The sequence below is a fragment of the Rhagoletis zephyria genome, unplaced genomic scaffold, assembly GCF_001687245.7.
Source record: "Rhagoletis zephyria isolate East Lansing unplaced genomic scaffold, Rhagoletis_zephyria_1.1 Rzeph_scaffold_00714, whole genome shotgun sequence".
NCBI lineage: Eukaryota > Metazoa > Arthropoda > Insecta > Diptera > Tephritidae > Rhagoletis > Rhagoletis zephyria.
The window spans coordinates 118,549-134,837 of record NW_016157798.1 but is presented as its reverse complement, the minus strand read 5'-3'; the positions used below and the strand labels follow the sequence as shown (position 1 = coordinate 134,837).

The following is a 16,289-nucleotide window of genomic DNA, read 5'->3' as shown; positions in this document are numbered from 1 at the left end:
CTCTACGAACAAAAGACTTCACTGAAAATACAATTTTCCTATTGGTCCTCAAAGTTGAAAAAATTTAACCAATCTAACATTTCTTAAGAGCAATGCACTCGAAGAAAATTGCTTTCTTTCCAATTGAAAATAGAAATGAAGCTCGCAAAACCATTGAAATATTGGAATTATACAACTTCTATTAAGGTTCTTAAGCTAAAAAGTTTATTTCGATTTTTTCTTTAATAATTAATTCCTAAGCTTACTTTGGCGTTAAGTAAATTTCTCAGAGTTTTACAGACGATTTCTCTCAGTGCACACACTTCATAACATGTATTGATTGACAGTTAAAACCTTGAGATCGCTCACTTTAATATCCAAACATTCGCTGCTGAAAAACTCCAAATGCACCAATTTCGTTGGCACCAGCATCATGAAACCGTTATTCGACAACTTATATCTGGCAACGCTGGTATTCAGTAGTTCGAGGTAAAGAAATATCGCTGGCTTGGCAACGGATACATTCAAACTAATTATATTTGCGTAGTTATTATTCGCTTTGTAGCAGTAGGAATAGAAAACTCTCAGCTGGAAGCAACAATTAGGAAGAAGAAAATTTCAATTTCAATTTGTTATAACTCAAAAAACTGTAATTTGCAACTCACAGTTACTTGCGGATCGCTCACGCCTTCAGCATCCTTTATCGGGCTGGGGAAGTAAAAGTTGCGCGCAAGCTCAGTGGTACGATCACGCAGAACAAACTCGACAAATGAGTTAGTTTTGGTATAACCTCGTGGGAAAATGCTTGAAACCGGTATTATTTTATCGTAGTGCACGCCATTAGGTTTCTGCAAGTTCAATGAGTATGAAAGACTTTAGCAACATTCTAAATAATGGCAACATTACCAATGTGACTGGCCAAACAGTTTGCACCTTTGGAAACAAATCCGACCATTTGTAAATGTTCATAGACACTTCCAGGCCCTCATACTCTACAACCTCCAGCTTATCACAAATCAAAGATACATTTACGGCATCCTGATCAGAGTCGTAGAGCGCTACAATATGTATGGGGGCCATAAATGATTTGGCCCAATAATGCAGCAGCTGTTCAAGGAGAGAAAGGAGATTCAATGATGGAATTAAAATGCAGTGGAAATTTATTTACAAACTCACCTTATAATTACCGTAGAAATCTATGCTGGACCAGGATGGTGCGACCCAAACGTCATTTAGCTGCCAGTAGAGTGCGCCCATTGTGTGGTGTACGGTATCCCTAAGACTGCGATACAATTCAGTCTCGATCTTCGTAGCCATTGCCTGTGAGATTTGGCTGAAATATATCAACGCTTCAACATAGTTATCATCCTCCGGAAGCGGCAATGGCAAGTGCCGCCTTATCAAAGCCGTTATCAATGTCATATTGGCGGGATGATGCTGCCGGTGATGTATTAAATTGAGCAGATTGTCACCGGGATGCATACTCAGCTGCCAAGTTGTGAGCTTGGGCAAACTTTGGAAGCCATACTCTGAGGCGAAACGTGGACGCCGATAGATGTTCGGATCCCAGGCGTCCTCGAAGTTTGTGTAGAAATGTACTTTAAATAAAAAAAAGTTAAATTTATGAAACTTTTATTCATCTATCACATCTTACTATCGCCATAGTTTTCATCCCCTGGATTATTTGATATGTAATTATCCTTTTCGCTCGCCCTAGCATTAGACGGCGATGACATTAGCGGCTTGGGCCGTGAGCTATGCTGTATAATCTTCAGTTCGTGAAATACTGTGCCTATGTATAACTCACGATATTCGGCCTCGAAACGCGCCCGTTCACCAGCAGTACCATACCAATTACCAACCAATGCGGCCTCATTCTCATTATTTGTAGCAATAATGGCAATACTCGGATGATAAGCTATGCGTTTAGCATTCTGTATGATCTCTTTGCGCACTGAAGCAAGAAACTCTTCTGTGGCCGGATACATGGCACACGCAAACATCATATCCTGCCAGATGAGGATGCCTTTCTTATCTGCTTCTTCATAGAATCTATTACTCTCGTAAACGCCACCACCCCAAACTCGTATCATATTCATGTTGGCTTCCTTGACTGAGCGCATAAGATGAATTACTAGAGATTTCAAAGGAGAGGGGAGGTAACAATTATTTGTCTTGTTCTCATTAGAATAAAGTTTAGACTTGCTTTGTTCTTCGTCATAGCTCAGCTCTGGCAATATGTGCATGGGTATATAATTAGTGCCCTTCATAAAAATCTCGACGTCATTCACTTTGAAGAGGAAGTAGTCGCCAACGCCTGAAATTTTTCAATTATTTGAGTGTTAATTGATTTGTCTTATTAAGTATAATTCCGTTATAAATACATGGCATATGTACCTTCCTTGGCTTCATCTTCAATGAGTTCTATGGTACGAAAGCCAACATGTATACTCTTCGTAGATGTAGTGCGTGCACGTAAGCTGGGTCCGATTTTGGAAAGCCATGTCTTGAGGGAGAAATGCAGTGGATATAGCTTCTGATCGCCGTAACCATTAGGCCACCACAGTGTAACGTTTTCCTGAAACGTCAAGCAAATATAATAAGTGCCAAATTGCTGGAGGTTGAAATGTGCTTTAAAATAAGCTACGAAGCTTTTATTATTTTTTCCCCTACTACCGCCAATATTGTACAAGAAAAAGAAGGTCCAGATAAACAAAACAAAAAAAACATAGGTTCATAAATGCTACTTAATGTAGGATGAGCTTAGCTTATGTTTCTTATGTTTGTTTGTTATCAAACAAGCCGACCCAATAATTTGCTATCGTCATTCGGTGGCCAGAAGCTCTAAGCTAATGACAAAATCGTCATTGACCATAGTACGCCTATGATTCGCCACCTACACTACACGATGCATTGCTATGGTAAACGAGCTCGAAGTATAAATCGCCTTAAGGAAAAAGAAAGCCTTTACGACTACGACGAGGTTAACGTCACTGGCCTTTTCGGGCATATAACCTATTAGCATAACGTCTTCCCTAACAAAACATGTAGACTATGGGATATCCCATATATTATCCCAAAAGATCTATGGAACTAATAACCCTTCAAAAGACTAAACTGAGATTCATAACAGAGACATTAACGGGGCACTGCAGACTGCGAGCTCATATGCATACCTTGGGGCTTAGTTAGTGCTTGTGTCGGTACTGCGATATGACACCAGTAACCCCACGGCCTCTCCTCTTAGAATGCGATGTGGGTGCGAGAAGACGGCTGGGAAGGATGTGACCAGAGGCTAAATACGCGTGCGTACTCTCTACCTCCCTCGAAACTGCTCGGATTCATCAGAGCGCTAGGGCATGTCGCTAGGTCGCAGGGCTCGTCCTCTAATAAATCTAATCTAATGTATGGGATAGCCCGGCTGAGCCTGAATGAAGCAAGAATGAGGAGATCGATGAAGGTATGGCTAAAAAATGCATTAATATCTAGCGATCTTTTAAGCGCTCGCATCATTGCAATATTGATCAGGCGTACATTTTCTGTGGATAGGAAGGAGCTGTGCTAATGCCGATGATAATGGGTCCAACTTTTTGTTAATAATGAAGCAGCTACTAAGGCTTTTCTTTTGCTCAAAAACATTTGACAATGAGGTAGTATTTATGTAGTGAGAGTATCGGTTTTACTTGACAACGAGCGTGCTAATTTCTTTATATGAGATTAACGACCTAAGAAGGCAGACAGAGCGCAGTGAAGATGCAAAAGATACTTCTTAGTATGCCTCAAACGATTAGCCTCAAGACTTCTGGTAGACTGTTGATTTTATGCTAGTTAACAGAACTCGCAAGAGGGCGCCAACCACGATTAGTTTCTTGCTAAGAGGGCTTGAATATAAGCCAATTTCGGTAGAGGATGCTGGCTCTGTTTAAATTGACGTAGCAGAGTGAAAAATTAGTGAGAGGTACATACTACAAGCCTTTTATACCTTTACAGGCCTTGGCGCACTATGCTATCGAGGCCAAGAGTTTGATTGGGCAAGTGAGACCGACGAATTTGAGTTCTTTTACAATAAATATTGTAATTAAAGCCTTTAAAGGAGTAAATTGGCTAAGAAATACCGGTGCACGTGATAAGTTATTACTCCCAGGCAAACTCTTCAGACTCTTCGATGAATATATATACTTTGTTGAGGCAAGCAGCATGTAACTTGCCCATACTCAGCGCATATGAAGATAGCTACCAACCAACAGCTTCTAAGCAAGGTGTACACAGTGAGTTATCGATTTCCCCATGGATTGTGTCCCGCAAAGAGTCTTATATTTAATACCTTGCGTCTCTAAATATTTGGTACAGAAAGTTTTTACCGAGTTTCTCAAGAGAGTAGCCGCAATTCTTCCTTTTTTTCTAGTAGGAAATCTAGCAAGAACTTTATCTGCAATAGCAAGAACTCTATCTGCAAGAGAGGTTCTAGCAGTCACTTTGCCCGCGGTGTACAAGAACAAATAACTTATTTTGGACAACCTTTTAAAGAACTATTTCTTCCATAAGCTGTGCCAAACTTCGTTTTCGGTTGGATCTCTAACTCAAAGAGTAGCAAATCCAAAAGAGAATTAAGTGTCACTTTTGACATTGGGCACTACTTTGTAACCCGTCTGACAAAAAAAAAACTGTAGATTTTGATCATGGCGTTTCACTACAGCTTCCTGCCTAGAGTTGGCGCTAGATTCCTGGAAATAATTAGGTTGAGACCATTAAGAAACTAGTTCACGGCTGTTTCGGAACTATTTTTCCGGATCATTTCGAGACTGATTAAGTACCATTTCGAGACTGGTTCAGTATCACTTCGGATCGAGCTCTGGTTTATGTTGAGACTAGTGCAAGAGCATTTGGGGACTAGTAAGAGACCGTTTCGGGACCATTTCAAGATTTGTTCGAGATCGTTTCGGGACAAGTTCATGACTTTTTCAAAATAACTTGCGGACTACTTCAGGACAATTTTGAGATTATCAGGGTAGTTCGAAATTAGTCACGTAATGATCCTGAAGCAGACCTGAAATACTTCCGAATTGGTTATGAGAAAGTCATTTTTAAACTACAAAATTCATGGGTACCTGGTACGTCGAATTGAATATGGCTTCGGGTTCTCTGAGATGGAGTATAGTCCGATATATCAACTAAACTAATTCCTACTTACAATTGGTATTGCTTGATCAAATATGAGTACTGGATTCTGCCACGAAAGCGTCTTCTTCGAGTATGTATTTATCACAACTGGCTCTTCCATTAGCTCTCTGTAATAATTAGCACCCTAATTACTCTGCTTAAGAAAAAAATAATTTAAATTAAATAAAACCTCCAACCATACATTGCATAAAATTTAAGTTCAGCATAGAAATCCTGCTTGCCGCCGGAATCGATGAAAACGCGTATATGCATATTCCAATGCGTCTCATTGCGACTAATTGCAACATCCACATCACGTATCAAAGCCACCTGGTAGAACTCCAACGTCACGGTTTTCCTTTGAAATCACAAATGTAGAGCAATTAGTAAGCAATAAGAGAAACCCTATGCATCCGACTGTGTCGATCGCAATCACTTACAATTGCCATTACTTACCAGATGCCCATTGATGGCGCCGCCAGCCCCCAGTCCCACGAGAAGCTGGCCTGCATTTTGCGCAGCATATTCATATGGCATTCGCCGCGATAGCTAACGGGTGGACAAGCGGGCGGCACAGATATATTGCGCGCCGTCAACTCATCAGCCCTGGCACGTGCGGCATGCACTGGCGAAGTCAGACGCACCACCAATCTATTCACATCCTCCAAAATGTGACCCACTTCGTAGGTGTAGCGCACAAACATATTGTCGGTGTGGCCAAGCAAGTGGCCGTTGAGATAAATTTCCGAAATCGTGTCAATGCCATGGAATGTTAGGTTGACCAGACGTGAGTCTTTAATTTCTCCTAAACATACGAAATAATATTTACTTAGTGAATTTTTAATGCACAACTTTGGATTAAGTATATTAGTTGCTCATACGCACCAGCAAACTCGAGGGAGTAGGTCCAGTTATCGTATGAAATATAACGCAGGTCGACATCATTTTTGTATTTGAGTACATCTTCACCAGCTATAGCGCTATAGACACCGGAAGGTATTTTCACTCTGGTGTTGGCTGAAAATAAGAAGAATAAGTTGAAAAAAAATATATATATTTTTGATTAAAAGTAAGTTTTGCAAATAGATATGTACATTTGGGTGGTCCAACAAAGTAAAGTCGTTATTTTAACTCTCTCACCCCTAGGATTGTTCTATACCAAAAAATATACCCCTATTTTTATTTTGAAATCAAATATTTAGAAAAATTCAATCAGAAAAACAGCCAAAAACACATTGGTTTGGCAATTATTTTCGGTTCTTTTCTATAAGAAAACGGATCGTCAAAGTATCCGAAAATGGATACGTTAAACGGACAAAAATCCGAATTTCATCCACTTTTTCCCCTTTTTCGAATCGATTTTTGGATTTTTTGTCATAAGTTTCGAGATTCCAGTTTTCACGTACACATATTTTTTTTCAAAATTTACTTTTTGATGCAGAAATATTCCCAGAGCATCTCGATGCATTCATGCATCAAAACTAAAGTTTGAAAAGAAATTTCGCTTACATCTTTTTGGCGGTTAGGTATCCGATATTCATACATATTTACATACGCATTGTCTAAGCAAATCAAAAAGAAAAGAAAGTATTTTTCCCCCAAAATTTCGATACGATACTGGGATTCAAGTACTCGATTCAAAATATAACGCATAAACACCGACAGTACCAAAAGCCTTCTTTTAATTATCAGTCTACAAGTCAGCTTATAAATAACCAGTTTGTAGTTAGCTGAAAACAAACTGGCGTTTTTGCGACATCACTATATATAAGTAGTCAGTTAAAAGTAACGCAAAGTAGTCGAGGCCCACGTCAAATAAAATGGATTTATAGTTAGTTTCCTTCAAATAGTTCACAAATTGTTTGTGATTTTTTCTTAATATGAGGTATAAGGTACCTGAGGACCAAGGTTTTCTATTTAAAATCTGCTTTAATTAAGAAATATATATATTTTTGTTGTTTAATTCGTCAGATAAGTAATAAGATTTATTTGGAATTTGATCTGTCGACCAAATAAAGAATACAATTTATTTGTGATTTTATTTGATTTGAGCGAATCAATTTGATTCGTGATTTTTTATATAAATAATACTTTACTATGTAACGCAAATACGATTTTCAAGTATTTTCCAACATCCGATTATAAAACAATGGTGATTACCAAGTTTGTAATTAATCAAATAACCCCAGCTTACTATGTAACGGTAGTTTTCAGAAAGGTGAAAGGACTATATTTAATACGTGCGCCGGGTATTTAATATTCGGCTTCGCCCGAGCTTAGACATTTTTACTTGTTTAAATTTAACTTTGTATAAACGACAATAGAGTACGCGGGCAAACACCTAATTGAATTTTAAAATAATCACTACATCATTAAACTTGTTACTATATTAAAATAACATATTTCGCAAATGAAGAACTGCAGCGTTTGATAAGAGCTTTTTATAAGTAGCCCAGTTACGTTATTTTACAGTAAAATTAAAATAGAAGTGCTTAGAAAATTTATCATATTCTGATAATTTCAATCAAAATTAATTCAAACCCAATTTGTACGTTTCTAAAGAGCGAGTCATTTTGTATTTTTTTAGTTTATTTATTACTGTAATTGCTAGATATTACCATGAATCTAATAGCCATCATCCGATCCATTTTTTATCAACTTGTTTCAGTTGAGTCAACGAAGTTTTTTTTTACTAAAATAGGTGAGAGTGAATATTAAATTAGGCAAGCATGCCTGATTGTCATAATCACTGGTTCCTATGCTTTCACAATTAACAGTCGAATTGTGTTATAGTGAAAAACTTGCTGAACTTGAAAGAGGAAAATTTGCAATAAAAAATTCTCATTCATATTTTTATATGCGTTGATGCACAAATTTTCATATGCATATGTATGTATTTGTGTAGCTACGTTTGTCATAAAATACTAGTGATGTACTGAATTGTCGGTACCCAATACTCGGTACCCAATACTTGCTTTTCCGTACCTGATATCGATTCTTGACATTAAACCTTCGCCATTATATGCATTTCAAGTTTAGAAAAAACCTTCTTTACTAATTTATATGATATCGTCTAAAACATTTGAACTTATCGCAACAGAGAAATATTATTTTACCAGTTTTAACCTTAGTCGATCCAAGGTTCAAGAGAGGGAGGGAGAGATTCTGTATATACATCTTTCATTTGAATCAGTATTAAAAGCTCTATTGGCTCCAAGAATGATAAAAGACAAGATTGCGCATTCCTGCGGGTGATGACGTCAAGATAGCAACGAATAGGAAAGAGTAATTGGAGATGGAGGAGAGAAAGAGCGTTAACCGTCAAACCATGGAGGTCGCCATATTTACATGCATATAAACATCTCTGCATACATACAAACAGTTTGCTAAAATGACGTCACACGAACAACTGATTCTGTCAAATTCGCCAAGAACAAAGTAGCGGTACTGCTGATTGCGCCACCTCTGTCTCCCTACATCGTGTATTGGCTCCTACATTCGGGTTTTGATAGGCGAGTCTCCCCTGAACCGTCTTTTTTCATATTTTTGGCCTATGTGCGCTTTTATTCGAAACCTAAATGCTTCGGTACCGAGTATCGAGAGTATTGGATACTTTTCAAATTGGTACCGAATATCGATCAATAATTAAAAGTATTGACTCAGCACATCACTATAAAATACATTCAAATTGAAAAGCTCATTGCTGAGTAAACATTTTCCTACACACAGTCCACATTTCGAATGGTGATGCATATGCATGTGGCAACGGTAAAAATTAAAACTTATTCCTAATAAACTGCGCTGTAGAAAAAAACTATCAATTGATAAAAAATAACCCACCTGTAGTTAGATTGTTTGCGGGATTTCTATAAAATATATAACTTGCAGTTAGCTACAAGAAGATAACTTGAAACTAGTTTACAAGTAATGCAGGAGTAAAGCAGACGTAATGGGGAGATTGTTTTCTATAAACAAGTTTCTATTTACACATCCTCATACAAATTTTACTTTGAATACACTTTCATTCTGCACTTCACAAATACTTTTTCGAATTGAGGTCAAATAAAAGGAAGATCGAAATTTTATATTCTGCCTTATCCGCCCATAGTAAATACATTGAAACCAAAAGTGAAAGGTGAACCCGTTCGGGGAAAATGAAACTCATGAAACTCATGGCTGATTATCATTTTGAAGTTATGTCTGACGGAGTTCGAATATGGGACCACCTACAGCAGAATATGTAAAAAATATGTAAATTAATAAATAAAGTATGTAAATAAAAATGTAAAAAAGTTAAAAAAAAAAATATTGTTTTTCTTATTGGCATTTTATTTCCAAAAGCAATGTAAGTACAAGTAATTTATTTAAAATTTTAACAAAACCAATTTATAGTTAACTAGCCTTGCCATATAAAAGTCCGCGCCATCACATTTAACTAATGCATTTGCAAATTGGCTCACTTATTTTTGGCCTATGGCAATGGCCACTTTGAATCGGTATGTCCAATAGGGTGGTACCAAAAAAATACAGTCGGAGTTTTTATGCTCTCACCAATAGATAATGAAAATATATATGTGTTTTTTATTTAGAGGTCGCTAAAAGTTTTACACGTATTTTATATGGGATTTCTTGAAAGTCTATATTTTTCGATTTGAAAACTTTGTTCCTCTTTAGGAGACTGGTAGTAATAATACGCAATTGTTTATTTAACCATTTTTTTTAATCAACTATTTTTAAAATATTAAACAATTTTTTATTGAGCTCTTTTCTTTCTAGTCATCGCCAGAGTTCATAAAGGTATGAAGCTAAATATTTAATGAATAGTACTTATATGTATGTATGTATGTATATATAAACACTCACTATAACTGCCATTTGTAAGCGTCCACGATAGACCCTTCAAGTCCTGCACATAAACCGACTCCGCTTCAGCACTGCCACACAAATTGCACAGCCAACCGGCGAAGAATACAACAAGCACGCCAATGCGAATGTTTGCTGCAATTTTCAGCTTCATAGCTCGCATTTTGCAATTGAAATTTGTTTAATACTCATCAAATATGCATGCACATCTTCTATTTATGTATGTATGTATGAGTATGTGTGTAAATTAACGCAAGTAGGTACTAAATATGTTTGCACTAGTGAACTTTTTTGTTGTTTAATTTTATTTTATTTTTTTTTTGTTTTGTATTATTGCGTGCACTTGAACTTTCTTTCAACTTTATGTCGCTTATGTTTAGTAGCTTATCACTTTCATCGAATCGTTTGCTATGAGCCGTACAACAGTTTGCCGGCAACTAAATTGCTAGATCACTTTGCCGGCTATTTTATTTGTTGAGCGTGAGCGCCAGTGTTGCCACTTTGGTAAATTATTATCAAAATTGGTAAATTTTTGTTAAAGTATTTTGTTTGAAAAAACAAAACATAAAAAGTTTTAGTTCCTGCTTTGTTCTTCATAGTTATGTGTATATTATAAATTTCTTTGCACAAGTTTAGTCTACTTTATTGCATTAATTTTCCAATGCTTTAATGCACATTTTTTATATACATACATACATAAATACTCATTTTGCTGTAATGCTGAGAAGCTTTTAATTGCCTAAATCAGTGGTCGACATACTAACCCATTCAAACAATTCAATGAGTGAGACTGAAACACACATGTGCTCAGAGAGCGCTCAGTGAGCCCTGGCCTGCCGACCACTAGCCTAAATATTTTTAATGGAAAACTGCGTACCCAAAATTTTTCTAAAAATTCAGAGTAAAAAGTTCGAGATTTGGTAGATTTTTTTATTCAAGTTTATGGTAAGTATTTTTTTCGTCAGTGGCAACCCTGGTGAGCGCACTATCGTTCTCTTAGTAAGTTAATCGTGAACTCATAGCGAATTGGGTACAAAGAGTGAAGAATTCTCTAAGAGTACACACGTGATCTCCAAAGCAGTAACAAGTTTAGAAATTTACAAAAGAAAGCAACTCAAACAACCAATTTCACGAAAGCAATTTAAGTAAAGAAGGATTTTAATTTTTTGAATTCTATATGGAAATTGACAGAAGATAAAAAAATTAGACTTGAATGACACTTAGTTGAAGTTCTAATACAAATGAGCTTTTTATACATAAATACCGACATTTCACGACTCAAAAAAAAACCATTCCGGAAAAACCATTCTAAGATTTTTAGTAATGTTTCTATTTCAAAAAGAATAACAATAACTAAAACAATTTAATAATTCTATTGCAAAAATTAATTCAGATGCCAAAGTTATCATCAAAGCCATCCCATATTGAAGTGATTGACCACTTATCTTAGTATTTGTTTAATTTTGATTATTTGTTTATAAAAATATAATATATCATTTAACAAAAACCATATAAATCCAAGTTTCATCTTGTTAAAGGTTTAAAAAATATCAACAAACTTTGGAAAAAAATTTTTATACGCAATTAAGTGCAAGTTTAAAGTAGCTCCGACTTACCGTTGATTTTTGGGAATTTTTTTTTTTTTGTTGAAGGTGTTGTACACAAAAGCATACATACTTATATTGAAGTTAATAATATTCTCGTTTAATCCAAATTTAAAGTGTTGACCTTTTTACGCCTGCCACTTTTAATCGCCCTACTCTTAAAGTAATTTGTATGTCGCTCTAACTATGAATATACCTACGTATGTATGTATGTACCTCTGTAGCAACAAAAAGAAATGTCTAGTCCATTTCTTCCGCCCAAGAAAATTTTGAACTAGGCTTTAGCATGGAAATGCAATATGTACAATTATCTGCATTATAGAAATATGTAGTGCAATGTATGTAGAAACCTAATATTCATATTTATGTTCAAACATACATATGTACTTATATCTGTAAATAACAACGCGCTTAAAAACTTGTATACAGTTGCCTTCAAACTGTAATAATTTAACAGCACGAAGTACTGTAACCAAAAATGTCGCGCTAGCGAAAAGCCCTAGCTTCCAAAGTATACAAAAGTCTTTCAACCCACTGTAAAAATCTAAAAAAGCTTTGAAGATATGTATTTGCTGTAAATAACACAAAACAATGAGTTCAAAAAAACTTCATGCCGTTGTAGTGTTCCCTTTTAATCCATTTGAAGAAGTGGGTGTTAAAGAGTTCAGATATTCGTCTCTCAACACATTGCTGACAAAAGCGTTACACCTAATCCTTGCACGGACAGACGCACACATGGGCGTCGCCAGGATAGCAATTGGGGGGGCCGACATAGAAAAAAATCCGTAGAAAATTTGATTTCAAAATTTGTTTGTTTTTGATTGATGAATCCATGATAAAAACATTACAAAGTAAATTCATTCTCTCAATTCGTCGGCCGTGATTTTTTTCTGACGTTTGCAAGCATTTTAAAAAAAATTAAATGGAAAAAAAAAATATTTTCACAATTTTTGTTTTTTGACATTGAAAATGGGAATGTGTGTGTGAGTTTGAGTTTTGAGTTTTTAAATTATATTGCCGGCAATCGTCAGACTGCTTCTCAATCGTTATACCTTGTTATGTTTTTATCATGGATGAATCCTTATTAATACATACAGTGACTCTAACAAATGACGACGTGTTTTTTTTTCTTTATATTCGTAACGTTTTTCGAGCTAAATTTTTTGTTATTTTTCTATAGTATTTCCGTCCAAGCTTTATCCAAAAATATATAAATCACAGTTTCCAATTTTATACAAAATTTCCGGAAATTCATCAAATTTTCATCAAACTTTCAACTTTTTTATCTGAATATTTAGAACGGTCTGCTGCGTTTTCATAAGAAATTCATGCTTATATGGGATAAAGTGCAAAAATCCGTCACAAAAAAAAATCTCAAAATTCAACGCGATTTTTTAGCCGTTTGAAATTCGCACTTCATTTGACCAAAAATTGTATGGCCTATAATGGTTCGAAAAACATATCGAATATTTAAAAAAAAAATCAACACGTGGTCATTTGTGTGAGTCAATGTATGTGTAAACTAAATGGTTCCTTTTGAAAATACAATCTTAACTAATAGCCAAATATAAATTTAGTTTAGTCACTACGCTCTAAAAAATTTGTTTAAAATGCGACTATAAATCGAATATATTTTTGTTTATTTTTAAATTTTTTTGGTAAATTTACACGATGAAAAACTCCTTTTTGTTAGCGGCTTTACACAATTCTACGGGTGAAATCAAACAGCAGATGTGTATTTTGTAGTTTGTACACACTTTCGTAGTAAATTTACGCACACCACGGCAGCTATAATACACTCTAAAAAGTCCGAAATTTAAACAAACTATTCGTTGAATAATCGAGAATGTAATTTCGGGAATAGTAAGGTAGGAAATCAGCAACCTACCTTTTAGCTAGGAAATTTACACCATTTTTTTAGAGTGTAGAGTGGAGTACTAAACTTACATTTTATTCACTTGTTTTCATTCAAATAAAAGAATATTAACAGGAAATATGACTACTGTGTTCTTACTACAAATTATATAGAACAGGCGTATATAAATTGATAAATGTGAATCCAATACTTTCTTTCGCTACCTGAACTCAATGCGTTGTGCTTATACGGTGTTCGCATGAGGCGATTTTACCCCAACTTCTTTGGAAGCGATTAGTTGAAAGGTCTTGCACAGCAGGCAATTGTTGCTTTCAACTAAAAGTTGTCTGTAAAAAAGAAATTATGAAAACAAAATATTATTTAAATAAAGAATAATATGTTTAAAGCACTTTCCCATGAATTCAGTGAGTGAAAAAATAAATATGTAATACTATAATAGTAATTATATATGTCAAGGTGCAAATGTAACTCCATAATAAAAAAGTTAAGGCATTCAACAAGTGCCTTTCCTTAATGTGAGTAATCGTCTATGTGCTTTAAATAGAATGTTTATATATAAACTTGAAAATAAATTTCCAATTCACCCACTGAGCATATACATATGTACGTATGTACATTAGGTTGGTCGTTAAAAACCAAATGAATAATTTTTTTCAGTCNCCCCCTCCAATCGGTAATACCAGAGTTGGGCCTAGATTACGCATTAGGGTGGCCCGTAAGTGTAGGAAACAAATTTTTACATCAGATTTCCTAAGCCTCAACCCCTACGTCGATGTTACTATAGTCGAAGATATCACATATAAAATTCGGTCCGTGGCCCCGGTGCGACACACTTTAACCAACTCCAATCATCGACTGTAGTAGCATCGACGTGGGAGTTGAGACTTAAGAAATCTGACGTAAAAATTTGCTTCCTACATTTAAGGACCACCCTAATGTACATATATTACATGTACCGGTGCAATGACATTTACGCTGCGTGATCTAGGCCCGACTCTGCCATTCTCAGCATACATACATATATTTATTTAAACAAATATCAAAATAAAACGGCGCTTTGTCGATGATAAACAAAGTATGTAATTGGCATTACCTGCGGCAGCGTAATCGTGTTGTTGCATAATTAAATAGGTAGCGAATGCAAGTGCCAATAAAATTCGTAAGCATATTGCCACATTTAGGAATAGTACTTTTTTCACTAAGTAGAAGCGTTGGCACACTTTTATTGCACCCACTGTGCGTTGTACCACTTAGTAATCAGGGAACTACATACGCTATAAAAGTAAAAGAGGCAACTAGCAAAGTCAACAGTTGGCATTGGACGCTACCTTGACAAGAACAAACGAATATTCTACGCATTACACTTAGCATAAATAATTGCAATGTTTGCCCACACAAAACTGCTACTACTTGCCTTGCTGGCCACAGTGGCCACAGCTACGGACACAACAAAACCTACTACTACCAAACCGATTTCGGTTACCACAGAAATTACAGAATCATCGAAGGATCCGCAAGCAAATACAGCGACAGGACCTACAAGCACAGATGATTCTACTACTGATCGAGCGAATGTACAATTCGAAATGATGACACAACGCATGGATATCAGCAGCACCGAAGGCGATAACAATGAGTACCACTACTTGTGCACGGTGGGCAAAAAGCGTACACGTAAGTGAAATGCGGATAAAGGATTTAACTTAGAAGTGCAACTATTAACTTTTTTTTTTTATTTTGGTTTACTTTTAGAAAATGTGATGTGCTTCGCTGAGGACAATACACTCTGGGAGACGCCACACGATGTGAACTTAAAGCTGCGTTGCCCCAAATCGGGTACCGGCTATGAGGTTGCTTTCGCGCAAGTGGATGTCTGGATGACCTCGAAAGATTTGGATTGTCGTGTAACTGAAGGTGGTGTGGGTTACGGATATATTGGACTACAGTTGGTCGCTTATAATACTTATGATTTCCGTTATATTGCGGATGTATTTTCGGTTTGACAATAAGTAGGATAATGGAAAATAAATATGGCTAGTTAAATTATGTGTTAAATTGAGTGAATGAATAATTTCAATGGTATTTTTATATGTATATATATTTTTTTTTAATTTTTGCTTGGCCATCTGCAAGCAAAATCATCGGCAACTCTCAACTTTTGCGCGCTTTGGCACTCAGCTGTCTACATGTATCTTTTCTCGTGCGCTTGCATTTGCATTTTCTTGTCAAAGTTCGAGCTGTCAAGCAAAGCGAGGAAAGTCTTATGTAAACGGCCCTTCAAGGAGTCCTATTTCGGGGCCTTGACACTCATAATTAGCTCATTTAAGAGTCCGAAATGAGAGTGTTTCCCTTCCTTCGAAGGTCGATTTATCTTATCATTATATAAATAGGCAATCATGTTTCCTTTACACCCCTTTTACGGCTAAACTATACTTCTAAGGTATAAACAGTTATATATCATTAGAAAGGTATTTTGATGCTGATGTGCAGGCAATTTTTAAAATTTCAAATCAGTTTAAAATAGAGCGAAAAAATCAATTCAAAAGTCACACCAATACCAATGCTATAGCATAACATAACCATAACATAAGAATAAATAACATAACATATGAAGCATAACACACCACAATATAACATCGCACACTCTTCAGTTGTATTTCCTTTTTTTCCGTTTTTTCACCTCTATCTAAATCTTAAGCTGATGCCAGATAAAACTTTGTAGCTTTGCGTGACATTTATAACTTTGCCAGCAAAGCGCCAGACGCAAAAGGTATGCCACAATGAACGCCAAGAAAACAATGTTGTAC

At 35.9% G+C, this 16,289-nt stretch overlaps 2 protein-coding genes across 2 annotated transcripts; one reads left to right on the top strand and one right to left on the bottom strand.

Moving 5' to 3' along the window:
* Positions 1–100: 100 nt before the first annotated feature.
* beta-Man (beta-mannosidase) lies at positions 101–10,422 on the bottom strand. Its single transcript, XM_017613771.1, has 12 exons — positions 10,003–10,422; positions 6,025–6,156; positions 5,596–5,944; positions 5,342–5,497; positions 5,171–5,267; positions 2,377–2,557; positions 2,186–2,296; positions 1,634–2,113; positions 1,156–1,577; positions 886–1,086; positions 645–827; positions 101–567 (listed from the first exon to the last, which is right to left on the bottom strand). The coding sequence occupies exons 1-12, from the start codon at positions 10,163–10,165 to the stop codon at positions 304–306; spliced, it is 2,739 nt and encodes a 912-aa protein (XP_017469260.1). The 5' UTR covers positions 10,166–10,422; the 3' UTR covers positions 101–303.
* A 4,076-nt stretch (positions 10,423–14,498) lies between these two features.
* On the top strand, positions 14,499–15,536 carry LOC108361200 (uncharacterized). The gene is made up of 2 exons (XM_017613770.1): positions 14,499–15,156; positions 15,235–15,536. The coding sequence occupies exons 1-2, from the start codon at positions 14,865–14,867 to the stop codon at positions 15,483–15,485; spliced, it is 543 nt and encodes a 180-aa protein (XP_017469259.1). The 5' UTR covers positions 14,499–14,864; the 3' UTR covers positions 15,486–15,536.
* Positions 15,537–16,289: the final 753 nt, after the last annotated feature.